General features: G+C 36.4%; 1 protein-coding gene across 1 annotated transcript; it reads right to left on the bottom strand.

Annotated features, from left to right (window-relative positions):
* Nucleotides 1-8,084: 8,084 nt before the first annotated feature.
* On the bottom strand, nucleotides 8,085-27,548 carry acer3 (alkaline ceramidase 3). The gene is made up of 11 exons (XM_059352163.1): nucleotides 27,383-27,548; nucleotides 20,626-20,736; nucleotides 20,376-20,428; nucleotides 19,556-19,608; nucleotides 16,962-17,043; nucleotides 16,819-16,854; nucleotides 14,309-14,367; nucleotides 14,108-14,209; nucleotides 13,560-13,664; nucleotides 13,427-13,472; nucleotides 8,085-12,372 (listed from the first exon to the last, which is right to left on the bottom strand). The coding sequence occupies exons 1-11, from the start codon at nucleotides 27,483-27,485 to the stop codon at nucleotides 12,319-12,321; spliced, it is 804 nt and encodes a 267-aa protein (XP_059208146.1). The 5' UTR covers nucleotides 27,486-27,548; the 3' UTR covers nucleotides 8,085-12,318.

Below are 27,548 nucleotides of genomic sequence, written 5' to 3'. Positions count from 1 at the left end.
GGTTAAATGGGCTATTATTGTTATCAAAGATATTATACCATATTATTTTAAACAGGTATAAAACTCAAAATATCGTGAACTAAACAACAGCACAGAATAAAGTTTTAAACCTCTCTCACACATAAAACATGCTCAGAATAAAGTATGTGGAAGTGGAAGTATTATTATAAGGATTATGAGTTATTATATGGTCAGCACACGTACTTGAGTTCAAGAAAATTCACTGTGATGACTGTGCTTCTGTCTCAAAGGGTCAACCTCTTAAAGTAAACAGTAGTTATACTGGCATTGCTGTCATTATTCTCAGTCCTTGCACATGTTTGTATTTGTTCCTACATGCTCTACTGCACATTCACCACCACATATACACAAACCGTCATCAACCTGCTGGTGCTTTCTGATGACAAACCCATGTGACTAACAGTGTGACTCTAGGAGTAAACCTGAAACTAAATCCTTGAAAGAAAAGTCCAGATGACACACATTTGGAGCTGTGTCCAACACAAACACACCTCCAGTTTACTGTGGTTTCTATGGTCCACTGTGATGCAGAACACTTCCTCAGGGTGCAGACAGTTCAATCAGACAGTTCAAACAGCTCAATGTGTGCACAGAGTGGGTTACTATGTTTTAGTAAGTAAGTAAGTCAGTAAGTAAGTAATTAATTAAGTAAGTAAGTAAGTAAGTAAGTAAGTAAGTAATTATTTAAGTAATTAAGTAAGTAAGTAAGTAAGTAAGTAAGTAAGTAAGTATTTAAGTAAGTAAGTAAGTAAGTAGGTAAGGAGGTAAGTAAGTAAGTAAGTAAGTAATTAAGTGAGTAAGTATTTAAGTAAGTAAGTAAGTAAGTAAGTAAGGAGGTAAGTAAGTAAGTAAGTAAGTAAGTCGGTAAGAAGGTAAGTAAGTAAGTCAGTCAGTCAGTCATTGAGTAAGTAAGTAAGTAGGTAAGGAGGTCAGTAAGTAAGTAAGTAAATAAGTAAGTATGTAAGTAAGTAGGTAAGGAGGTAAGTAAGTAAGTAAGTAAGTAAGTAAGTAATTAAGTAATTAAGTATGTAAGTAAGTAAGAAAGTAAGTAAGTAAGTATGTAAGTAAGTAGGTAAGGAGCTAAGTAAGTAAGTAAGTAAGTAAGTAAGTAAGTAAGTAAGTAAGTAAGAAAGTAAGTAAGAATGTAAGTAATTAAGTAAGTAAGTAAGTAAGTAAGTATGTAAGTAAGTAGGTAAGGAGCTAAGTAATTAAGTAAGTAAGAAAGTAAGTAAGTAAGTAATTAAGTATGTAAGTAAGTAAGTAAGAAAGTAAGTAAGTAAGTATGTAAGTAAGTAGGTAAGGAGCTAAGTAAGTAAGTAAGTAAGTAAGTAAGTAAGTAAGAAAGTAAGTAAGTAAGTAAGTAAGTAAGTAAGTAAGTAAGTAGGTAAGGAGGTAAGTAAGTAAGTAAGTAATTAATTAATTAATTAAGTAAGTAAGTAAGTAGGTAAGGAGGTAAGTATGTAAGTAAGAAAGTAAGTAAGTAATTGAGTAAGTAAGTAAGTAATTAAATAAGTAAGTAAGTAGGTAAGGAGGTAAGTAAGTAAGTAAGAAAGTAAGTAAGTAATTGAGTAAGTAAGTAAGTAATTAAATAAGTAAGTAAGTAGGTAAGGAGGTAAGTAAGTAAGTAAGTAAGTAAGTACGTAATTAAGTAAGAAAGTAAGTAAGTAAGTATGTAAGTAAAGTTTCACAGATAAAATCACAAAGTGCTTTACAGAAGATAAAAAAAAAGAAATAAGATAGGGGAACATAAGACAATTAAAACACAGTTAAAACACAATTAAAACACAATGAAACATAAAAATTATAAAATAATATGTACATTGCATGGTGGTCATCCAAATGCCTGTCTAAAAAGATATGAGGTCTTAAGGTGATTTTTAAAAGAATCCACAGAAATAGCGAACCATAGGGGGAGAGGCAGAGAGTTCCAACTTTTAGGTGCCTCATATTCAAATGTGTTTTCAGACGGGTATGTGGAACAGACAGAAGATGTAGTGCATGGGTCTCAAACTCGCAGCCCACGGGCCAATTGCGGCCCTTGTGACGATATTTTGTGGCCCCCACCTTGATATGAAAGTTTAATGTGAGTTTTATATGAATGGCACTTTACCGTGTTATGTCTGGAAGGTCCCTTTATTGTGCAAGCTGGAGCTTTGTTTCACTGGTTTCTATGACGACGTCAACAAAAAGAAAGGCAGCTGCTACCGGACTGTTTATTATCTGCCGTGTTGTTGTTACCGGAGTGGAAATGTTATGTAATGTAATTTTGTATCGGTTTTTTTTTTTTTGTAATTTTGTATCTTTTTTTTAATAATGTTGTGTCTTTTTTTTGTAATTTTGTGTCTTTTTTTTGTTATTTTGTGTCTTTTTTTTTGGTAATTATATGTCTTTTTTAGTGATTATATGTCTTTTTGGGGTCATTTTGTGTCTTTTTTAAAGTAATTTAGTGTTTTTTCAGTCATTTTGTGTCTTTTTTTGGTTATTTTGTGTCTTTTTTTTTGTCTTTTTTTTGGTCATTTTGTGTCTTTTTTAAGTAATTTTGTTTTTTTTCTGTCATTTTGTGTCTTTTAAAAAAATAATTTTGTGTCTTTTTTTGGTCATTTTGATACTGCCTCCAGCGGCCCCCAGGTAAGGGAGTTTGAGACCCCTTGATCGTGTGTTTGACCTCAGAGACCGAGCTGTCAGATATGGGTGAAGTAGTTCAACAATATATGGGGAGCCTGACCATGCAATGCTCTATATCAAGTTCAGGTTTATTATAGCCATTTCAACAATATAATGAAATACAGTTGATAGGAATTTGCTTTGGTATGCTCACATATCTCACATCACAATGACAGCACAACACACACAAGACAAGATGGCACATAAATAACAGGGAGAACAACAATAATATACATAGAAAAGTGCATGGTAACAGAGAGTAGCAGCAGGTTCAGTACTACAAAAAGTGCAAAGAGAGGTAGGCCATGGTTATGAGTAGACCAGGGATGGGCAACTTAAATGCTGGAGGGGTCCACAATTTTTTATGGACACTACCACAGGGCCACATATAGGACCGTGCACTTCACCAGATATGATGAAACTGCAATTTTAAACATGACCACTTACCACTTACAATAACCACTTACTATGATTTCTTTTTTTTAAGTGCAAGAACAGCAGACCAACATTAATTGCAAGAAGTAATTTTGTGCATTTTTACACTGCACTTTTAAGATTTCATGCTCAAATGCATGCAGTTGTACTGAGGGCCACTTCAAGTGAGGGTGCGGGCCGTGTGCGGCCCCTGGGCCTCCAGTTGCCCATCCCTGATATAAGTGTAAATTTTTACCTCTTAAAAACCTAAAGTCCACACACGCTGATTACAAAGATGTGTGTCACATCACTGTGCTGCAATGCAAAATTTTGCATTGAAGTGAATGGGACGGCCGAAAAAAAAGAGTGAAAAAGAACAATAATTGGAGATTTTCAAACGTCTACTTCTCCGGCATAATTTCACCTAGAGACTCCATTTAAACTTTAAACAGTAGACACAAGTCTTGTGTATCGTATTAATCAACGTTTCGATAGGCCATGATTTACAATGGTAAAATTGTGGGTCCCTCAAGAAAAAGGTTGGGAATCACTGGCCTAGAAAACTTAAAAGCATCACTAGGTTCAAAAGAGAAGTGGAGCTGGAGTGAGTGGGTTGCATGTTGCTGAATGGCAAAGGTGTGATGTTTGGTCACTCTGTGACACATGAATATGTCATTTAAGGAGGATATATATATATATACATTCATACATGCATATTTTCTATAAGGGGAGTGAAAACATCCCTTGGGTTAAATGCTTGAAGCCACTCTATAAAGTTCAAAAATAGGAGAACATTAACTAGGTCTATCCAGGAGAGTCAGAGGAGCATTAGGGAAACATGTCAGCACGTGTAATTGTGCCACAGCCACTACATGGCACACCTTGGAGCTGCATGACTCAGTCTAATCCATGACTATGTTATATTGGCTGTGATAAAAGGCACTAAACTGTAGATAAAAAATGTATGAGTCAGTTTTGACACTGCAGCCTTCCTGTTATATTACTGACCTACATTTGTTGTATGACCCCAATTCACAAAGTTAGGGTGCTGTGTAAAATATAAATCAAACATAATATAATATAATAATATAATAGTGGGGCGGATTAGCTCAATATTTTACAACAATCGTTCACTTTGTGATAAAAGCATGAAATTTGGTAGATGTGTTGGTGAATATGTTTCGAACAAATCTGGATATTGGGCCACCTCAAAAGCGCCCCCTAGTGGCCGTGGCAGGCATTTGTTATACGAATAAATCAATGATGAATAAAAACTGCCCTTTTAATAATACCAACTGGTGATGAATTGTATATTGTTGGAAAGCCTGATTAGTCACCTTTACAACGAGGTACAGCTTGTAAGGATCGTGCATTCATGGAATGAGCAACGGGGCTAAACGTGTGGGTAGCACCCCCCAAAAATGTGCATCCCCTGTGTAGTGGGGCAGATTAGTTCATTTTGTGATAAAAGCATCAAATTTGGTACACTCATTGCTGAATACATGTTTAATGAATCTGGATATTGGGCCATCGCAAAAAAAATTCTGATGGCTGTGGCGGCCATTTTTAAAAATGGCCATTTAAAAGCGGCCATTTTTAAAAATGGCCGCCGGTGGTTACTGGCGAGGAATGCTTTGCCTACCCTACAGCTGCAGTTTCATGTTTTCAGCACCACAAATATAATTTAGAGACATGTTAAAGTGACAAAAGCTTTATTACAGTCTAATAGAAAAGAACATTAACTTTGTATAACATTTTATTAGGTCTTGATATTCCTATTCACAGGCTACGGCCTCCTCTTTGGCTTGTATTCTTCTGTTGCTCCTTAAAAAGAAAAAACAATTTTCAATATTGTATGACCTGCAACAATAAAAACAAAACACATTTAGACAGAGAAAAAAATCATACATTTTAAAAATTCTACTAGGGTTACTTGTAGCAGGTTACTCTTTCTGGCAAAATCCTTGTACTGAGGTGTGTGACTTAGTCAGGCGGCTTAGCCAAATAAAGGGGACACGCCGGACAAGAGCACCACATTTTTTCCACATACTCTCTATCATTATAGGTTTCAATTTTTAGTAGGAGCCACTTCATCAAGATTGCGGTGATGGCAGCCATATAAAGTCTATGAGAAATGCTATATCTTCCAAGCCACTTAGAAGGTCAATCTTGGAGTCAAAATATAAATTTTCTGGGTCCAGGAATCATTTAAAGCTATTGAGAATATCACTAGATGATTATTTGATCAAATAGATATGTTCATTTTCACTCAGACTGGGCAACTCGCTTCAAGTGCTGCAGCAGGGTATCCTGAGTTGAAACTGTTTGGAATCAATGTTCATGGGAGAGTGTGGATAAGCTGCCATGTACACTGCTCAAACAAATCAAGGGTACGCTTTCATCTCATGTCAGATCTTGATCAACAAATTATTTACAGTGAGTCATCCAGTGATATTCTCAATAGCTTTAAATGATTCTTTGACCCAGAAAATGTATATTTTGACACCAAGATTGACCTTCTAAGTGGCTTGGAAGATATATTGGTTCTCATAGACTTATGGCTTATGGCTTATATGGCTGCCATCTCCTATCTGCAATCTTGATGAAGTGGCTCCTACCAAAAGTTGAAACCTTTGGTGATAGAGAGCATGTGGAAAAATTTTGGTGCTTTTGTCCGGCGTGTCCCTTTCTTCTCAAATCTGGTCCTAAGCCGCCTGACTAACTGTGATGGAGTTATAAAATACATTTAAAAAAAAGAAAAAAAGAACCACATGGGCAAAGGAGACATTACATATAGTGTGTGTGTGTGTGTGTGTGTGTGTGTGTGTGCAGAGAGAGATGTCCACATTCCACAGGACATAATTTAACAGTGTCTTATTAAGCTTTCACACCCAACAGCCAATGATACATGTTCCAAGCTAACTAGCTAGCTTAAGTACCTATTTTTGCTATCTTGCTAATTTACTTCTCCGCCAAGGCCCATGATGATTGTTTTTCTCTTTAGCCTTTATGATGTTCATAGCATATTTCATTCATAATTATAACAGGTGAAAAAAAAAATTTAGACATACCTTGATGGACAGTCCACTGCACTGCTTGTCCCAGGAAGCAAATGCTAGCTAGCTCATTTGCTAGCTAGCTCGATGGCTAGCCTGATTGTGGTGGGGCAGGAAAAATAACTGAAAGAGTGTCTAACTGGATTTTTGTTAATTTAATATGTGTATTTACATTTTTTAATTTACGTTTGTATATTTAGTATAAATTTTTTAAATATTTTAAGAAATAATTTAAATATTTTTTGTAATTTTAACGAAGAAAATGACTGCTATGGCCACTAGGGGGTGAATTTGCGATGGCCTAATATACAGATTTGTTTGAAACATATCCACCAACACATCCACCAACTTGTGTGCTTCTATCACAAAATAAACAATTCTTGTGATTTATTGAGCTAATCCGCCCCACAGGGGATGCACATTTTTGGGGGGTGCTACCCACACGTTTAGCCCCGTTGCTCATTCCATGAATGCACGATCCTTACAAGCTGTACCTCGTTGTAAAGGTGACTAATCAGGCTTTCCAACAATATACAATTCATCACCAGTTGGCATTATTAAAAGGGCAGTTTTTATTCATCATTGATTTATTTGTATAACAAATGCCTGCCACGGCCACTAGGGGGCGCTTTTGAGGTGGCCCAATATCCAGATTTGTTCGAAACATATTCACCAACACATCTACCAAATTTCATGCTTTTATCACAAAGTGAACGATTGTTCAGCTAATCCGCCCCACTATAATTGAAAGCTGTACAAAGACAATATGTTTAATATTTACCGTGTCAATTTAAATGCTAATCCTAGAAATGACCAAGTATAATATTTTGGTCTCACTTGTTTAACTGAGTTCTCTTTATCTACTTTTAGGACTCTGATGATGTTTTAGGTCATATTTATGCAGAAATATAGAAAATATTAAAAGGGTTCACAAACATTCAAGCACCACTGTATGTACAGAGATTTCTCCGGATTCTTTTAATGATGGTATGGATTATAGATGGTGAAATCCAAAAAAAATCAGTTGTGAATTGAAACTTTGCCCACGCATTTTTTTCACAAAGAGGTGAACGTCCTTTGGAGGATTCCCATTTAACACCCAGTCATGACAATAACACTTCAGACTAATTCTCCTGTTTACCTGCAGAATGTTCCAAACAGGTGTTTTTTAACCACTCCACAATTTCCCCAGTCTTCTACTGGCCCTGTCCAACTTTTTTTTTTAAATGTGTTGCTGATAAACATATAAACAAATACGAAAAAACCCATATATTTACAAAAAAACATTAACTCTATGGAGTCTTGGGCTATTTTGTCCATGTTTAAATCCTTTTCATCCTGCCTGTATACACAACTTAAAAATGTTTAAATGCCATGTTGGTATTTTTTTTTCAGCACAACCTCACCTATAAGACCTAATAATAATTGCTTATTTTATCCTGACTTACTGGCTCAACATTTAGAACCAAAAAGAAACAAAGAAAAACCTGTCTGACTGTATTTTATTTGTGTGTTGTGTGTTTAGCGTAACAATTTTGGTCATTTTGTGTATTTTTTTGGTCCTTTAGTCCAACATAGATTGTGATTTTGAATCAGCTTTTTTTACTTTCAAAACACTATCATGCTCAATAAAGAATTTTAAATGTTGCAAATGTGAACAATTCATTCATCTTCTGTAGCATGACAGCGATGAGTCCGACGTCGGATGGAAAAAATGTGCATTAAACAAACACTTCTCCACTTATTCCCTTCATAATAAACCACAAAAAGCATCCTATCAATGATTATATTTACTGAAAGTTAAAGTTGAAACATTAAACCAACAAAGTGTGATCATTTGCTCATAGTTTTTTCCTCAAAGTGGCTGCTCTGAGCAGCAGCATGAAGTGAAATGTAGTGTATAGCTGCAAAGACAGGACTCAGACAAAGTTTTTCTGTAGGCAAAATTGACACATTTTCTTTTATTTGACAATACAAGACATCATTAAAGACTGGCACGTGACCAAAGTTCAACAAAAAATGACAGCAGAGTTTGCTCGTCTGGCCTCAAAACATACTTTTTTTTTTTTACTTACAGCTACAGTTTAAGTCATTGGAACAACCTGTAAGTAAGATGTTTGACACATGAAATGAATGGAAGGCCAAAGAATCAGGCACAGACTTTGCATTTGAAGCAGATATTGTTTGTCCCAACATGGTCTCACAGGAATCCGTGAAATAGCCACGGATTTGCTTAACTCAAAACCCGTGGCTATTCCAACATACAAAGTGATTATGTACATTCACTGAGTGAATATTTAGAAAATAAAACATATATTTCTCGCTAGAAATGTGATCAAAATCCATTTTTATGCACAAACTAAGTCAAAATATTGATTTTTTTCACTAAAAATGAGAGAACTGTCCGCCATGTTTTTTATTCTGACCGCCGGGACCTTGAAAGTCACGTGACTTGGAACAAACCAATAGGAAAAAATTTCCATGGAATAGCCACGGGATATGACTGTCATTAACTTGCATTATAGCCAAATCCGTGTCAGTTTCACGGAAATTTGAGTGATTCCGTGGCTATTCCACGGATTTTGAGTTAAGCGAATCCGTGGTTATTTCACGGATTCCTGTGAGACCAGGTTCGTTTGTCCTGATACTTTAACGGCTCAGGACCAGGGGAAGGGCACACTGCAAAACACAAGGGACAGTTTAATGGATTTGTTTATCACGAACATCAAGGCAACTTGGATTACTTGGACTGCAAGGATAACAATAAGGCACCCTCTTTGACGAATGCTCACCTCTGCTGATGAGCAGTGATTTTGAGATAATAACATACATTGAAGATTCCACAGAGACATTTTGAACAGTGATAATACTTTCATACATTGTGCTTATGGATGTTTGTAACTCACGCAATTGTTATACCCAAGCATATGATGATGTTAGTGACATAGCATGTATGCATAATGACATATGAATGTATCAGGAGATAATCCAGCACACAGCACTTTATGAGGCCACACAAATATATCTCCATCCAACAATTATGTTGTGCATCTTCCAACAGTTACTTCAAGCTCCAGGTTCTATTGTTTCCATTACATATCCACAACTTCACAGCAGCAAAACAAACATTGTAAATAAAAAAGCCCTTCATTTCACCGCAGATCTGGTACATGAAAACAAAGTCAAGTTCTACACTGGGTAGACAGTAGTTCCTTCATGCACAATGGCATTTTTGGCAATGTCTGAAATAAGCTGGGAAGTTATGCCACCTAGTGGTTGTATCATACACTGTCTGACTAAGGTATTCCCCAACAGGGTGCATATGTGCCATTGGACTCTTCACCTTGATGCAATGGTGTAAATAAATGAAACAAAAAGGACTAATAAATAAGGGTGGGAATAAAAGGATATGTTTAAAGGCATACTATGCAGGATTTACCCCCCAAAAAACAACAATGTAGAAGGCTATAGAGACTACACAATGAAGTACTTGCTAGAAGTGTGTGTTCCTGTATATTCATTTAATTCTGCTACTTTCAGAATGTTTCTTAGCAACACCAAAACTTGGGGTTTGCTGTCACTTTTGTGAACCAGGAAGGAGGGGACAAGTTTTAGTGCTAAACGACAGAATATGTCGTTTGTCAATACCACCTGTTGGAGCCTATTGATTCTTTGTATTTTGGGAATGCTGATGACTATTGTAGGTTGACTTTTATTATTGATTATAATTGTTTTTTGCTGCTCAGGTCCCTCCTCCTGGGAGTGAGAACAGCTGGTTACTTTGAGTCTGTTTTTTGTTGAAACAGAAAAGGGAGCGAGGAGTGAAACAATTTATCAACCACTAAATTACATTTTTTATTTTGCTTATTGTTGCAAGTCAACCCGGATAATATTTCTGTTTTTGTAAGTAAATCCCACCACCTTTGGTTGAAACTGAAACTCTGTGAGTGCTTATTATCTAGTGAGTCCTCGACACAGACTACTCTGATGTTTTTTAACTTTTTTTGAAAGCAAGAGTGGCCGCAACAAGTTGATCAATTTCACTGACGACTCGAAGGAAATCGGGGAGTTGGCGGATCCAGCTGATCACTTGCCGACAGATGAAGAAAGCAGCCGGCGGGCCGTGAGTTAAATCAGCTGATCGACTTGGATGTGGATTGCAATAAAACGGGGATATTGGAAGGATGTTTAAGGTTAGAATTAAACTGAAATTAAAGGAACCAGTGTGGTAACTTGAGACGATGTCTGACACACCTGAGACCGCAATTGAGGCTGGAGACGTGTTGGAATTGTGCATTGCTTTGCGCAGAGGCAAGTTGGGAGCATGCACAAGGAGAACAAATGAAATAAAGGCTTTGTTGACGACCAATATGAGCGTTTGTGAAAATGACCCATACGAGTGTTTCTAGAGTGTTCTAAAATTAAGGTCAGCGGTTATAAAAAGAAAGTTGCAGTTTTGTTGAATTTAGGCTACACAGCCACTGATCTAGGTTTAGGGCAAAAAAGACGATACAAAAGACATGAGGCACGGATATGCCATGATGTTTAAACCACATTGTTTACTTTTGTTTTCAAATGGGACACAAACCCTGTTCTCCTGGGTGAAAGTCAGAACTTCCATGTTCTATACTACGCCTCGCCATAATATTACGGTCGCTAGAGGACAGTGTCAAATGTAAAAATGGATCCTTTTTTTGCTGGCTGTACAAACGATCTATGGGGCTGTTTTTGATTGGAGACCAGTCTGAACAGTAAGCTACAATTCCTGCATAGTATGCCTTCAGCATTTAGTATCTTCATATAAAGGGACATCTCCTCTTTATAATAGGAAAAAAGTTCCATTACCTATGAGGATGCAATGACTCTGACATGTCCCATTCATTCACTGGCTCCTTTGACTGAATGCCAATAGTTACACATATGAAATCTTTCTCTGAAACAGGTATGTCTCTGTACGCTGGCTTTGCCACCACATGATCATTTCCAGTGATGTTTCTGCAGGTTTGCATTATTTGTGCCTGGCCAGACCCTCCAGATGCTGGTCACACCCGGACAAATGGGTTTCTTAACAAAACACACCCTGAGGGATGCTCTTTGTGATTCTGATGCAAACCAACACTCACCTCCCGTGGGCCCGAGGGGTGGCTGTATGGTTTTTGTCCTTCACAGCATAAATTTGTGTGCAGCTTCACTTTGAAGAATGTAAAAGAATGTCTCTGTCCACAGAAACCCGAGCTGTCGAAAAGGGTTCCACTTGCTTTGTATTCCTGGGGAAATTTTTAACCCTGTCCTAAACTAAATAAAAATTCTGCGTAATGCTGTGAAACAGAATTATAAGTATTGCATCTCTCGCTTGATTTTAACGAGGTAAAATATTAATATGTCTGACACATTAAATGACCATTGCAACTTTGGCACTGAAAGAAAAGAGAAATGAATAATTCCAGTCTTGGCATGTTCTAATAGCAACATTTTAAGTAATAATGAAGCCAAGTGGCTAAGGAAATGAAGGAGGACAGCTGAGCTACAATAACACAGTCTTACTTTTACGTTCTAGTTGGCAGTTTCTATCCCATATGTAGTGAGCACACCCAAAAACAAAAGGGATATGAACGGGGATGTGATAACGCTGTGTTATGAGTAGAGCTACCTCAGCTACTTGTAACACTACACATAAGCAAAAGTACTAGTTATCATTTAGTTGAGGCTTTTACTTAAATCGCTCTAAGTTAAGGAATTTCAGATATCCACAGAATCAAAGATACAATAAATATGCTAATGGGGATTTTGAGTAATGAAACTGGTTTCCCTCTTCCCAAACCCTAATTAAGACAACACCCATACCCCCTTTAACATTTACCACTGCAGTGGACTACACACAGATGAAATTATTACACTTCAATAAGATTATAGAAAAGCTATTCTAATAAATTATGACAGATGAAAAAAAAATCTTCCATTTCTTTAAATTGGACTCAGTGCTATACCATTCTTAGTAAATCCCCACAGTGGAGAACCAAAGGGTCCCTGTGGTGGTGCCTTAGGGTCCACCTACCCCCGTGCTGTGGGCTGAGGTCCCAGCAGTGGGCATTGGCAGGTCCCTGTGCTGATGGTGTCTGAATCTGGCAGTCACCATCCTTCAGTTGGTCCCAATCCCTTTATTTCAACTGGTCTTCTGTGGTTCAATGTGCAATGTGGGCCAAACTCCGCAAAGAAACTAAGAAAGTTGGAATATGACAGGACAAATAAATAAAGGCATGGAAGAAAACAATCAACCCCCAATGCACCAGGGACATTCTTTGCTTTAGTAGGGAGGTCGTTCGGTAAGTAGGTAGGTAGGTACCCTAACCCTAACCAGGTAGGTACCCTAACCCTAACAATAACCAGGTAGGTACCCTAACCCTAACCAGGTAGGTATCCTAACAATAACCAGGTAGGTACCCTAACCCTAACAAGGTAGGTATCCTAACACTAACCAGGTAGTTACCCTAATCCTAACAATAACCAGCTAGGTACCCTAACCCTAACCCTTGGTAGGTACCCTAACCCTAACAATAACCAGGTAGGTACCCTAACCCTAACCAGGTAGGTACCCTAACCCTAACAATAACCAGGTAGGTACCCTAACCCTAACAAGGTAGGTATCCTAACACTAACCAGGTAGTTACCCTAATCCTAACAATAACCAGCTAGGTACCCTAATCCTAACCAGGTAGGTACCCGAACCAGGTAGGTATCCTAACCCTAACCCTTGGTAGGTACCCTAACCCTAACACTAACCAGGTAGGTACCCTAACACTAACCAGGTAGGTACCCTAACCCTAGGTAGGTACCCTAACCCTAACACTAACCAGGTAGGTACCATAACCCTAACCCTTGGTAGGTACCCTAACCCTAGGTCGGTCGGTAGGTAGATAGGTACCCTAACCCTAACCAGATCGGTAGGTAGATTGGTAGGTAGGTAGGTAGGTACCCTAACCAGGTAGGTACCCTAACCCTAAGTAGATACCCTAACCCTAGGTAGGTACCCTAATCCTAGGTCGGTCGGTAGGCAGGTAGGCAGGTATGTAGGTATAGATAGATAAACAAACAAAATTAAACTGGTATTTAAGGCTTAAAATTCAGAAAAGCAATTAATATTTGATGAATATTTGTGAAAGTTAACTGTGAAAGTTTACATTTATTGTATTTATTTATACATTGATGGCAGTTTTTTAGATTTATTTATTTTTACATTTTTTTGTCATACAAAGGTTAAAGGGAAGACATACCTTTACATTTGGTCTGTGCTTGAGGTAGGTTGACCTGATCTGCAGGCTAAAAGAAAATGAACATTAGAAATAATGTGAACATTCCTCACCACAATAAAACTCACTGTCTCCTGTCACTGAAACATGAGCTTACCTGAGAAGTATGTGCAGGTAGGATCCAAGGCCTGTGAAGATGTGCCACCAGGCATGGAACTGTGTTACTACCCCAACACCAGGGGGAAGTGTTTGTCTACTGGCTCTGAGAGAACAAGCAAACAAATTCAATTAATAACAAAACAAATATCAGAAAAGGATGTTAATAACTTGTCTATATAAAGGTTTTATTTTATGTACTTTTTTGTACGGTTTTAATGTGAACCAAAATCTAAAAATGCATCATCCATTATAGATAAGCAAGGTTTAAGTTAAGTTTCTTCCACAGTACTTGAACTGATACATTTCCAGGCACTGACATTATTTTAAATGTTGACTGACTTTTCTTGTAAAAATGTACATTATTGCTGTAATTGTCACATAAAGGTTAATGTCGCTGTTTATGTGAACATTTCCTATATTACAGCGGTTCAAAGGAGGATAATCAACTTCGCTCTCAGAAACCCAAAATTAAGCAAGTCAATACATAATATATAATAAGTCAATACATAATACATAATATGGTTAACAGCCGCTGCAAATACTCACCTTAATGTGTCACAGAAGATATTGTCAATGTTCCACAGCAGGAACCCTAACAGAAAGACTCCTAAAGAGGTGTAACACAGCGGTCTGAGCCATGGGTACACCCTGACAATAAAAAGAAGTTGTTACTTCATTGCATAATAATGTACAAGAATTTGAATGATATATTGTTTTTAAGTGTAGGAGTCCTGTTGGCAAACTTACCATGTAACAATGAAGATAGATCGCATCACTAGGCAAGCTACAAGAGCACCATACATGACCTGAAAGAAGACATCATGATTTATTGGGCTTTGAAACACTGCAAGGGCAACTGCAAACACTTTGAGCTCTGGTGACAACCTATTTCTATGTTGAAAGCAGCCTAAGCTATAACTGAGATTAATAAAAAAAAAAAAAACATAACTTTTAACAGTCTGCTAACATGGCCTTTCTATATTATATCCTCATTATCTCAGACCTACTGATTCCTATAGTGCGTTCCAAGTTTGTAATAGTTAACGAAAACTAACGTAATGACGAAAACTAGAATTGAAAAAACATTTTCATTAACGGAAATAAAAATAAAAGAGAGATCTAAAAAAAACCCTCTCTTTTCTTAACTAACTGAAACTGTATTGTGTGGTTACAAATCTAAAAAAACCCTTACCCTTACTGATTAAATATGTATTATGTCCTGACAATCCAATAAAGATATATATTGAAAAAAAGAAGAAAAAAAAATCCAAAACTATTATAACCTTGGTGTGCTCACATATATCCATGGACATACTTGGACAGATGGCCAACATTTCCATATTAAACAGACTTTTTAAAATTGGTCTTCTGTAGTATTCATTTTTTTTGAGACACTGAATGTTAGGTCTTCATTAAATCAAAGTCATAATCATTATACTTAGAAGAAATTAAATAAATTAAGACATCAAGTGTTTCATTCCGTGTGTAATGGATCTATATAATGTGTTATTTCCACTTTTTGAATTGAATTACTGACATAAATAAACTTTTCTATGATCTTCTGTTTTATTGAGATGCATCTGCATATCTAATAAAGGAGAAAACTACTAGTGCTGAGTCAACGTTTGAACCAAACTGATGAAGCCTTCTTGTTTACTGTGCTCCAGTAGGTTATCAGTGTTTCACTGAACCACCACAGAGCAGTGTGATCAGTAAACAAAGTCAGCTCCAATGTGTCAACAAAGGACGCAGCGTTCCATTGTCCTTGCTGTTGTACAGCAACACATAATGTGTGAGGCTCTAAGTAGGGACAGACAAACTCTGGGCAAAAACAAAGTGGCTGGTATTAAGTGTATGGTTACCATATATGGTTAGGATTATAAGTTTATTAGTCGACTATCTGTGTTTTATTGTTAATACCAGAACTTAATAAAAATGTAACTGGGTGATTCTCATGAAGCCAGTCTAAACTATGTCTGTGAAGATTATAAGGACATACTTTATTACACTAAATATATTTCACGTTTATATGAATGAACAACATAACCAAAATGAGGCACAATTCATTGTTTTGTGCTAAAATAATATTTTCTACATTTCCGAACATATTTTCGATTCACAAATTAATTACTGTAATGTGTCCAGATAAAAATTTCATGGTTTCCCCCACACTTATATACAATAAATATTTAATAAACTTTATAAAAATAATATACGTTTGTTTAAAAATGTATAATTTAACAGAATATAATGAAACATAATTGTTTTTAACAATGTATAAAGAACAAAATCTGGATGAAAATTGATGATAAAAAATGGTTAAATGTTACGGTAATGATAGAATGGTTTGCATTAAACTATGTGTATATTTTAATAAAATAAATTTTGGTGATAACAGTTCCCCTTGAACATATTTAAGTGCTTGCCAAAAAACCTTTTGTTGTTTTTATTTCTAATTAAAAATGTGTTACGGTAATGATTTTTTTTCTCACAGTGTCTCTAAAAATATACAATTATTTTCTGACATTTTTAAACATATTTTTGATTCACAAATTCATTGCTGTAATGCATCCAGATAAAAATGTCATGGTTTCCCCACACTTATATACAATACATATTTAATAAACTTTATAAAAAATAAATATACATTTGTTTGAAAATGTATAATTTAACAGAATATAATCAAACATAATGGTTTTAAACCATGTATAAAGAACAAAATCTGAATGAAAATTGAATAGAAAATGGTTGTTACGGTAATGATAGAATCGTTTGCATTAAAATATGTGTATATTTTAATAAAATATATTGTTTAAAAATCGTTGTTGTTGTAAAATGTGTTGTTTATTTCTAATTAAAAATGTGTTATGGTAATGAATTTTGCTCAGTGTTTCTAAAAATGTCAGAAAATACCTAATTTTTCAAATAGATTATAAATTCATATTAAACAGTGACTTTAGATTGTATATGTTATAAAGGGTCAAAGAAAATATGTATCCAATGCTCTTGGATTTGTTATGAGCTGCACCATGTTCATGAGAATCACTCAACTGTACTCAGTAAACAGCAAAATAACATTAAATGTTGCATCATTTTGCATATTTGCTTTGAGATGAAACACTACTTAATGTTTAACAAATACACCAAACTGCAGAGTGCTGCGTTGCTGTTAGCAAGTCCAATGTTTACACAAGGTAAAACTGACTGAAGGCCGAGCTGAGCCCTAATAGCAAACAATGAGCGGAGCACTCCCTTACCTGGTGAAACACTGGCTCCTTCCATTGTAAGTACACCTGCAGGATACAAAATACAGAAACTACTCAGGAGGAAATGGTGGATGGTATGCTGCATTTACATAATGGTTCAAGCAAAATGATCTGCAGTGAAAGTGGATACTCACCACAGTGACTGAGACACTGAAGAGTAATAGTAATGCAATTTGGAATAAATTGAGGCTGTTCTGTTGTTTGAAACACTCATATCTGAAAAAAAAGAGAGAGAAAAGAAGTGTCAACATTACATGTTTATCTTGAATAACCATACAGGAAAGAGAGCAAATAACAGAAGGTTACATGTGTAACCAAGGTTCTCTGAATGGAGGGACTATCGCTCCACCTCTGACATGGACACCATAGACCAGGGATGGGCAACTGGAGGCCCGGGGGCCGCGTACGGGCCACACCCTCACTTGAAGTGGCCCTCAGTACAACTACATGCATTTGAGCATGAAATCTTAAAAGTGCAGTGTAAAAATGCACAAAATTACTTCTTGCAATTAATGTTGGTCTGCTGTTCTTGCACTGAAAAAAAAGGAAATCACAATAAGTGTTTGTTTATTTTGCTTCAAACCTTTTGTATTCCTATTTATACAGTTAAACATGCATTTGAGCATGAAATATGTTAAGTTACTGCACTGTAAACATATTTAAAATTTAAGTTTCATCATATCTGGTTAAGTGCACGGTCCTATATGTGGCCCTGTGGTAGTGTCCATGAAGAATTGTGGACCCCTTCAGCATTTAAGCGGTCCATTCCTGCTACAGATACATCACCCGTGGTGGCCACTGACTGGCAACATTGGTCTTTTATTCTATTTTGTAGATGGGGTAATTGTATATTGGATTTTTATAGTATTGTGATTTTGTATGTAGTTGTAAAAGCCCAACTAGGGACAGGAGTTGAAAATTAGCTGAAGCTATATCTCTGTATGCAGCACATCGGATGCATGTCCTGTATCTATGCTAACTGCATTGTCCCTATCAAATTAAATAAAATTACATTTAAAAAATTGTGTCTCTCAACTCTACACACTCCGTACAGGGACTCTGAAAGACACGTTGAGGAAGTCAAGCAAACTCACCAGATAGAGGTGTGTTGTAAGGCCCATGAGGTAAGACAAGACTGTAGGTCCTAGATCTAAGCTGACAGAACTAGCCTTGAGCAGGTTTTATGTTACATTCACACTAATACCAGCCACTTGACAAAGTGATGGAGCAGTCTGTGGCCTCAAGGTTAGGAATCCAGCTTGTAACTGGAGAGTCACCAGTTTGAATCCTTGTACTGATGTGTGTAAAAAAGGATGGTTTAAATACAGAGGTTGAATTTCCGGTAACACTTTACAATAACCATCATTTATAAATAGTTAACATATATTTATTAATGTATAATTATCATTTATAAACCGTATATAGACCATTTAGAATGTAAAATACATCATTTATTAATATTTAACTAACTAAATAATTTATAAATGACAAAATGATGGTATATTAATGTAGGCTTATAGTTACTTTACCATTAACAAACAATTAAATTATAATAATAGTTTATCAATAGTTTTAGTTGCGCTCATTATAACATTTTTAACACCATATTAAGTACGTTAATGATTTTGAAATGATTCATATACCTTTAAGAAATTGGTTGAAAACATTTAAACATTAAATATGTATAGCACTTTGTCAATGGTTAATAATTGGTTTATAAACCATCTATAAACATTATTTAGTTGGTTATTGTAAAGTGTTACCGAATTTCCCCATCGTAGGATTAATAAAGTAATTAATCCTTAAGTGAATCTTAATCTTAATTGAGGATTTGAAGACCTTTCAACCCTGCATCTTGCTTCCTCTGTCTCTCACTTATCACAATCTGAAAATATGCATTCTCTCAGTAAATCGTGCCAGACCAGACACCCTGAAGAATAGAAATTGAATGCATTGTCAAGCTCTTGATTAACGAGGTCTCAGAGAGTTGCCCTCTTAAAATCAGAAAGTAGGTCACCCATTCTGCTTGGAGAAAACCAGAACCTCTCTGAGCTGAGGGTCTGCTACCACTAAAAAGTGTCTGGACTAGTTTGGCTGCAAAAACATTTCTGTCCATTCATTTCAATGCAAAATGAGAAAACTTCTCACTTGATTTATTACCTCAGAATTTTTTTCTAGGACAACACTATGGTCTCAATCACTAGTAAAAATCTTCCTCAACACAATTTGATGCTAATAGTTCTAATAATGGCCCCATTTAGAAGAAAATAGTCGCTGTTCATTTTTCTGAGGTCAGTAACGTACATTTTGTTTTTATTTTTTGCCAAAATGAACATCCCAATTAATGCTCCAGCTAATGCTAACACGTATTAGCAGCGGCTTCTCTCAGTCAGGTTGAGGTGTAGAGAGGCTGTAGTCACGGTGACTACCTCCATTATTTATAAACAGTCTATAGTTTCCCATGAAAGCCCATAAGGTCTGATCCATAGGAGGCAGTGGTTAACAGACAGTTATGTCCCAACCATGCACACAAGCTAACTCTACATAAACCTGAAAAACAACGTGTTTTAAATGGTTTAACAAACCGTTTCACAAGCTAAGCTACAGTGGAAGGAATAACTCTTGGAATGGATCAGGTATTTAGTGCTCCATCATACAGCCACAATCACACTGAATATGTTCCATATTCGCTCCAATACCAAGAAATCCAAAAAGTTGAGCCACTTACAGACAGTAGACAAAGACGCATGTACTGTAAATCATCGGCAACTCATCCAGTAACTGCAAATGAGAATACAAAGAAAGCACATGTATTAATATATGGTTACGTTGTTTCAGAATAACATTGAGTTAGGTAGCAAATGATTGACCTCATAAATCCAGAACTAAAATAAATATTTCCCAAAACAATAATGAGTCTGATTCATGCAGTTTCAACAATACATTGAGATATTAGAGAAAAGATAGCTCGAAGCCATGGGTCTCAAACTCGCGGCCCGTGAGCCAATTGCGGCCCTTGTGACGATATTTTGTGGTCCCCAGCTTGATATGAAAGTTTAATGGGAGTTTTATGTGAATGGCACTTTAATGTGTTGCGTGTGGAAGATCCCTTATTACATTTTTGGTAATTTTGTGTCTTTTTTGGTAATTTTGTTTCTTTTTTAAGTAATTTTGTGTCTTTTTTGGTAATTCTGTGTATTTTCTGGTCATTTTGTGTCTTTTTTTGTAATTTTGTGTCTTTTTAAAGTCATTTACTGTATTTTCAGTCTTTTAGTGTCCTTTTTTTAAAATAATTTTGTGTCTTTTTTTAGTAATGTTGTGTCCCTTTTGTCATTTTGTGTCTTTTTTTTGTCATTTTGTGTCTTTTTTTTGTAATTTTGTGTCTTTTTTCTGTCATTTTGTGTCTTTTTTGGGTCATTTTGATACTGCCTCCAGTGGCCCCCAGGTAATTTGAGTTTGAGACCCCTGCTCTAAACAGTCACCATGTCCTGGATCTCTACCCGCTTTTTGCTGACATATTAATATTTTAATGTAACACTGTAGCCCACCTGCATCTCATATAGCAGCGTCATGTGGAAGCACCAGGAACCAACACCAACAGCTGGAGGAGGCAGAGACAACATCACAAAACATTAAAACTCAACGTCAGGACATTCTCAGGCAATGTGGTTGACGGCATCAGCAGTGAACACAACACCACTGCAAAGTCTGTGGTCAATCTATGTAAACAAGAGCTGCATTTGCTTCAGTATTAACACTAATGTGAAGCCAGGTCATTTGTAGTTTCAACAGACTAACCTGCCAGTCCGAGGAAAGAGCAGACGTAGCGAAACTCAAGGCCATCTCGAAACGTCTGGTACGCCCCATAAATGGGAGGGAGAATCATAATCAGGTTGCTGACAGTGTTCCCTGTTCAAAGAGACAACAACAACAAATTAAGAGTCAGACGACACGACCCTGGCGACAGGGGTCTCAAACTCAAATTACCTGGGGTAAATGACTAAAAAAAACACTAAATTACTTAAAAAAATACACAAAATGACCAAAAAAAGACACAAAAATACACAAAAAAGACACAAAATTATTAGAAAAAGACATAAAATTACAAAAAAAATACACAAAAAACAAAACGAAAAAAGACACACAATTATTATTTTTTAAAAAGACACAAAATGACCAAAAAAGACACAAAATTATTTTAAAAAAGACACAAAGTGACCAAAAATAGACACCAAATGACCCAAACAATACACAAAATTACTAAAAAATACACAAAATTATTAAAAAGACACAAAAATACAAAAAAAGACACAAACTTACTATAAAAAAGACACTAAATTACAAAAAAGACACTAAATTACAAAAAAATACACTAAATTACAAAAGACACTAATTTTTTTTTTAAAAAGACACAAAATTACCAAAAAAAGACACAAAATTATTTTAAAAAAGTCACAATAATATTTTAAAAAAGTCACAAAATTACCAAAAAAAGACACAAAATTATTTTTTAAAAGACACAAAGTTACCAACAACAACACGGCTGCCTTCCTTTTTGTTAACGTAACATTTAACTTTCATATCAAGGTGGGGGCCACAAAATATCGTCACGAGGGCCGCAATTGGCCCGCAGGCCGTGAGTTTGAGACCCATGCTGTGCGACATTAGATCACCTCTGTGATTGGGTGACATGACGGCAGTAAGAGTTCAGAGGGACAGGCTGGCTTACCTGTGATCATTATAACACCAGCATGAATAGGATCTGGTTACTGAAACCTGACACAGCAGCAGGAGTTCATGCACACTTTGTCTGCTGCGACTGTACATGGATTTTCTATTGTATGACAAAGAAATGTGTATATATCACATGCATTACAAATACTTGAAATACTGTGTATCTGACACTTAACCCCTGTGTAGTTCTTCCGTCGACTATACACCCATGGCCCTCAGCCAGTCTAAGCTATGTCTGTGAAGATTATAAGGACATACTTAATCAAACTAAATATATTTCACTTTTATATGAATGAACAATAGAGCCATAATGAGGCACAATTCCTTGTTTTGTGTTAAAATAATATTTTGTATATTTTTAAACATATTTTTGATTCACAAATTCATTACCTTAATGCATCCAGATAAAAATGTCATGTTTTCCCCAAACTTATACAATACATTTTTAATAAACTTTATAAAAATGAATATACATTTGTTTGAAAATGTATAATTTAACATAATATATATGTTATGTAAGTTTTCTGAATTGTCGTTGTGTTTTCTGATTTGCTGTTGTGATTTGCACTTCAGGGCCACCGTACATATTGTATATATTTATATCCATACATTCATTACTTCATGACAATTTGATCTAAGGAGGCTGATCTGACTGCAAATCTAACAGATGAATGGACACACGGGCAGAAACTGGAGTTATGAAACAAAAGATCATTCTAATTGGACTATATGGGGGTGCTGAATGTGAGGTTTTACATATAATTGCTTGGCTTCCCCCAGTAAATCATGATATACAGTCATGGAAAAAATGATTAGACCCTTGTTTTCTAATGCCTGGTACAACTAAATGTACATTTGTTTGGACAAATATAATGATAACAACAAAAATAGCTCATAAGATTTTAATTTAAGAGCTGATATCTAGACATTTTCCATGGTTTTCTTGATAATAACCAAAATCATTATCATTCATTATCAGCTATGTAAACCCGTGAGGGGGTTGTGATAACTTTTAACAAGTCTTATCTGCAAAAGTGGTTAAAGGTTGAGCTGATGTCAGTGTTTGTGTATGTAAACCTCCCAACCCTGCAGTCATTGCTTTGTACTAACTGTACCATTGGCACATCCTTAGGCCGACAGGGAACCTGATAAATATGGTCAACATTGATCCTGTCGTTACTCTTTCTGGGTGTGGTTATGTAATGTACAAACTTAGGCGTGGAGACAGTCAGTCTAACCAGGACATGTAGTAGATTGAAAACTAATACTGCTTACAAGCATTTTCTTCCCCTTTATCTGCAGGTGTCTGATAAAAGCCGAGGCGTTTTCAAGAGTCTACCTCCTCAGTTGATCAGATCATGTGATTTTACCCCTTTAAGATAATGGCCTATGTCAAGTGTGTGACTTAAACTGACTTATTATGCCTAAGTCAAAATAAAATGTGACTTAGGCAATTTTTTGAACATGCCTTTGTGACTAAAGCAAGATATGGTAACACTTTATTTTGAAGGTGTCTACATAAGAGTGACATGAGTGTGTCATAAACATGACATGGGATGTGTCATGAACATTAATGACACTTTGTAACATTAATGCTCATGATACTTGTCATGTCATGTTTCTGACAGGCTTGTGTCACTCTTATGTAGACACCTTCAAAATAAAGTGTTACCATATCTTGATGTTTTTTGTTGGTCTGGGGTCTGGATCCAAGGAGTGGGTGGGTTTCATCTGGGGTTTTTCATTTATTTATTTTATTTTATTTATTCGTTTTTGTTTAGTTATTTATTATTATTATTATTATTATTATTATTATTATTATTGTATTTCTTCACAATTATTTGATATAAATTGTTCATTGATGTGCCTCTGAATGTGGCATACGTACTGGTATAATGGACATTTGACTTTTGATCTATCTTTCTTTCTTATAATGTGCATATGCCGATTTGTAAGTAAATTTGCACTTATTTTTGAAATAAAGAAAAAGTTTTTGAAAAGAAAAATTGCCTGAGTCATTTATTTCTCTTAAGTTACATAATGTACACACAGTATTATTACTATGCAAATAGCCATCCTTTGTTACATCTTTTATGAGTGAAATGATCAATAAATGTCATATGTTACACTTTTGGTGAGTTTTTTTGTGTTTCCTGCAAAACTTGAAAAAATTAAGTTAGGTGATTATTTCGACAGGGTGACGATTTCACGACTATTAACATACACCAGAGTGTAATAAATAACATTAACCCTCTGGAGTCCATCTATTTATTGAAAATACATGTTTTATTTACAGTAATAACTTTATATATATATATATGATATGTAGTGCAATCATATGAGCTTTCACAGTGTGCCATTTATCTGCAGGTGTCTGATAAAAGCCAAGGCGTTTTCAAGAGTCCATGTTGTGGCCATTTTAAAATAAACGGACTTTGGTTACTGATAATAAATGTACACATGGCAGGAATTCTACAGCGCCTGAGTGTTTTGTTTTTCACATTTCATTGACAATTATCTGAGCGTGATGAGACACCTGTCCCCTGTGTTATGACGTCTCTGTGTGTCTGCTTTCTCCTGTCACCATGTGCTGATGTTTTTAAAAAGAGATAACGTACAAAAGCACACTTCAAATGAGGATTAAAACCACGCCGGTGTCTCTTTTCCAAATGAACAATGCCACATTCCAGCCATTGTAACCTGACTCAACGTTTAAATGCCAAACAATTCTTCTGCTGCAGAAAACAACAACCTAGCGAGGCCAGCGTGTGTCATTTGTGCAAACAAAAGCTTCAACTGTAGTATCCTGAATTAGCGGCCTTCACACCTGTGCCACTGTTTAGAAACATTGCAGTGAAATGAAAGAATACAGTATGCTGAATACAGCAGGCCTGAGACTTTTTAGGGGAAGTAAATGAGGTGCAAATCACTACAAAGGCTTCAGACAAAGTACAAAGAGAAAGAAAAAAGCGATAATATAACTAAACTCTGACCCACTTGGCCTGGACTTACTGTTGCATCACTTATTACCCTGAACACCACTGAGAATAGGAACAGAAACTGGAAGGTCCCAGCGTACAGTGAGAGTTATTCTCTAACGGATTTAGATTAAAGTCTAAGGCATTGATTGAACACTGTACTTTGCATTAGTAATTAATACATGAACAGTAAAGAGGGACTGGGGAAACAACTCCTCTGAATACATTGCCTAGTAAACTTCCACCCTGAAAGAATCTATCTATTAAAGCAAGAAACGTCTGTGTGTGTGTGTGTGTGTGTGTGTGTGTGTGTGTGTGTGTATGTGTTTCTAGGGCCCTCGATTTTGAAGATTTTTTAATTAATTTTTCAAAATATCATTATTAGAGATAGACCAATTTATCGGCCGGCTGATATATCGGGCCGATATTTGCGTTTTTTACTTGTATCGGCCATAAAAATACGTGGGTGCGTTCGTTGGTCAATAAGCCCATTTCACTGAGCCAACAGCAGGCAAGGCTCGGTGCAACATCTGCCATTCTCTGGTGAGCTGCTGCTGATACCGGAAAAAAGAAAAACACATCAAATATGTGGATCATCTGAGGCGCCACCACCTCCAGGCCTAGAACAACATACACATTGTTTACTATCCAACTGTTAATACGTTTTGTATGTTCTGTTAATAAATGTTTCTTTTTTTGTTTAAATTGAGACCTGTGTAACATTTGTTATCACTGTGTCATTTTTATCATGTAAATGGAGGGAGAAACGACAATATCAGCTTCAAGAATCGGCCTCCAAAAATTGGGAATGTCAAAATATTCGGTATCGTCATTGGCCTTAAAAAACCCGTATCGGTCGACCACTAATCATTATTTACGTAGGACGTGTTGCAGCATTGCACTGTTTCTGATCGGACACCTTTTAGGGGAGCTCCGCCCCCTTTTAGTGGAGCTCCGCCCCATTGTGTGATAGGCCTACACCTGGTCAGTAACACAATTCACTCTGGATTTACACCCTGACTCATCTCATCTGTAAGTCTATTTAGCCTACCTATCTTTAGGAGTTTTAAAGTGTGTTTTTCTTTTTTCCGGTATCAGCAGCAGCTCACCAGAGAACGGCAGATGTTGCACCGAGCCTTGCCTGCTGTTGGCTCAGTGAAATGGGATAATTGATCAATGAATGCACGCACGTATCGGCCGATGCCGATACAAGTAAAAAACGCAAATATCGGCCCTATATATCAGCCGGCCTTTAGTTTCCAGCGAATATCAATGTTCAATGTGTAATAATTGAAAAATCTACTTAACCCATAAAAACCCATGGTGACAACCGTGTAACAAACACTTTAAATCTTCTATAATCTCCCATATTCAGCTTTATGCTTCACATTAACTTATTATATCCCTAAGCGAAGTATAATCAACACTCTGGTGTGGTGGTCATGTGACTGTGACAAGAAGTGACTTCTCCAAAATGTGGCTGTGACTGGAAACAGAAATGTGAAAAAGAAGCTTATTTCGAAATTTTTATTTTTTGTTACAAGGCTAAATTTAGACCCATTTAACAATTCTAATCCGTGAATAGGGTGTCCTTTACTGCATGAAACTTGTTCCGACCATATTTCCTGAACAAATTAAAGTCACAATTTTGACATGTTATGGAGATGCAAACAAAAAGACAAATGGTTATTTGTTTTTATTTATTATTAATGTATTATATAAAAAATAATTTATTGTTAAACAGCACTATTAATGTCACAATTTTGATAAATGTTATGGCAATGCAGAGAAAAAGGCAAATGTGTGTCTCTGTAAGCAGAAAATGTGTCTAGTTTTTTTAATTTTAAAATAAGAAACATTATAAACATAAATACCATAAACGCCCATTGTAATGTATATGTCACATCACAGATTTTTTGACATCTAGGGGTAGTATTTAAAAAAATAAAAAAATAAATAAACATCAGTTATATCACTTATAGAACACATCCTTTAAGGATAACTGGGTCTGGGTTGTTATGGGTTAAAAGGTAATGTTTTCCCAATGTAGTTCTGCTAAAGCTTGTTGCTGACTGTTAGACAAAAGCGAAACCTCTGTCTACTGTCATTCCTGCGTGAAGTTCCGCTGACATTGTAGCTTTTACAACAGTTTAAACTGACAATGTTTAAATCTAAGATAAAGGTTCCTGCAGAACCAGTTTTTATCGTTAGACACAGCAACGGTGCGCCCTGATGGTATGGAGGAAATGTTTCAAGTTTCAAGCGTTGCCTGTTAATAACTGACGCTAATGCACCTTGTGAAGGGAGAAACATTTCACACTATTACACACATTAACGTACGCAAGAGTGTAATAACGGGCCGGCTGTGGCTCCGTTGGTGGAGCGGTCTACTGATCGGAAGGTCGGTGGTTCGATCCCCGACCGTACCAGCCTACACGAGCTGCATTCATCGGTGTGTGAACCGTGTGTGTTAGTAGTGTGTAGTGTATAGCTTTGGATAAAAGCGCTATATATAGCTTATAACTTATATATAAGTGCAGTCCACTAATAACGCTAAATAACACTGGCTGCACCGATAATAACCGACAGTCTGTAAAAACAGCTCGATATAGAGCAGGTTCACTGTCTCTCCGCTGCTTTTCTTTTTCCTCATTACACCTCGAGCTATAACACGATATCATAAAACCAGAAAATGAGTGTAACAGCCGCTGCTCCCACTTCATGTTGACGTTATTCAGCGCTACGTTACACAGTCAGTATGGCTGCTGCTGCCCTCCACGCACACACACACACAGCACACAATCCACAGTTTACACCATTCATGATGCAACTGTTTTACTTACAAAATTCCGCGATGTAGTAAGAGGCCACATAATTTTCCTCGCACCAGTCGAGCGTTGAGGTGGGCCGCCCCCAGTATCCCTGCCTGTCTGCCGAGGGAGCCATGATGGAAGAGGAGGAGGCAGTGTGGCTACTGACGGATCTGTAGTCCCATCACAGCCCGAGACC

The sequence above is a fragment of the Centropristis striata genome, chromosome 15 (genome assembly GCF_030273125.1).
Source record: "Centropristis striata isolate RG_2023a ecotype Rhode Island chromosome 15, C.striata_1.0, whole genome shotgun sequence".
In the NCBI taxonomy this organism is placed as follows: Eukaryota; Metazoa; Chordata; class Actinopteri; order Perciformes; family Serranidae; genus Centropristis; species Centropristis striata.
This window is presented reverse-complemented; position numbering and strand designations above follow the sequence as displayed.

Excerpts from the sequence above, each read along its gene's own strand:
- acer3 (XM_059352163.1), bottom strand. The coding sequence starts at position 27,485 with ATGGCTCCCTCGGCAGACAGGCAGGGATACTGGGGGCGGCCCACCTCA. Across the intron at positions 19,609-20,375 it reads CGCTGCTATATGAGATGCAG|TTACTGGATGAGTTGCCGAT; the intron begins GTGGGCTACAGT and ends TCTCATTTGCAG. Across the intron at positions 14,368-16,818 it reads AGGAGCCAGTGTTTCACCAG|GTCATGTATGGTGCTCTTGT; the intron begins GTAAGGGAGTGC and ends GTCTTCTTTCAG.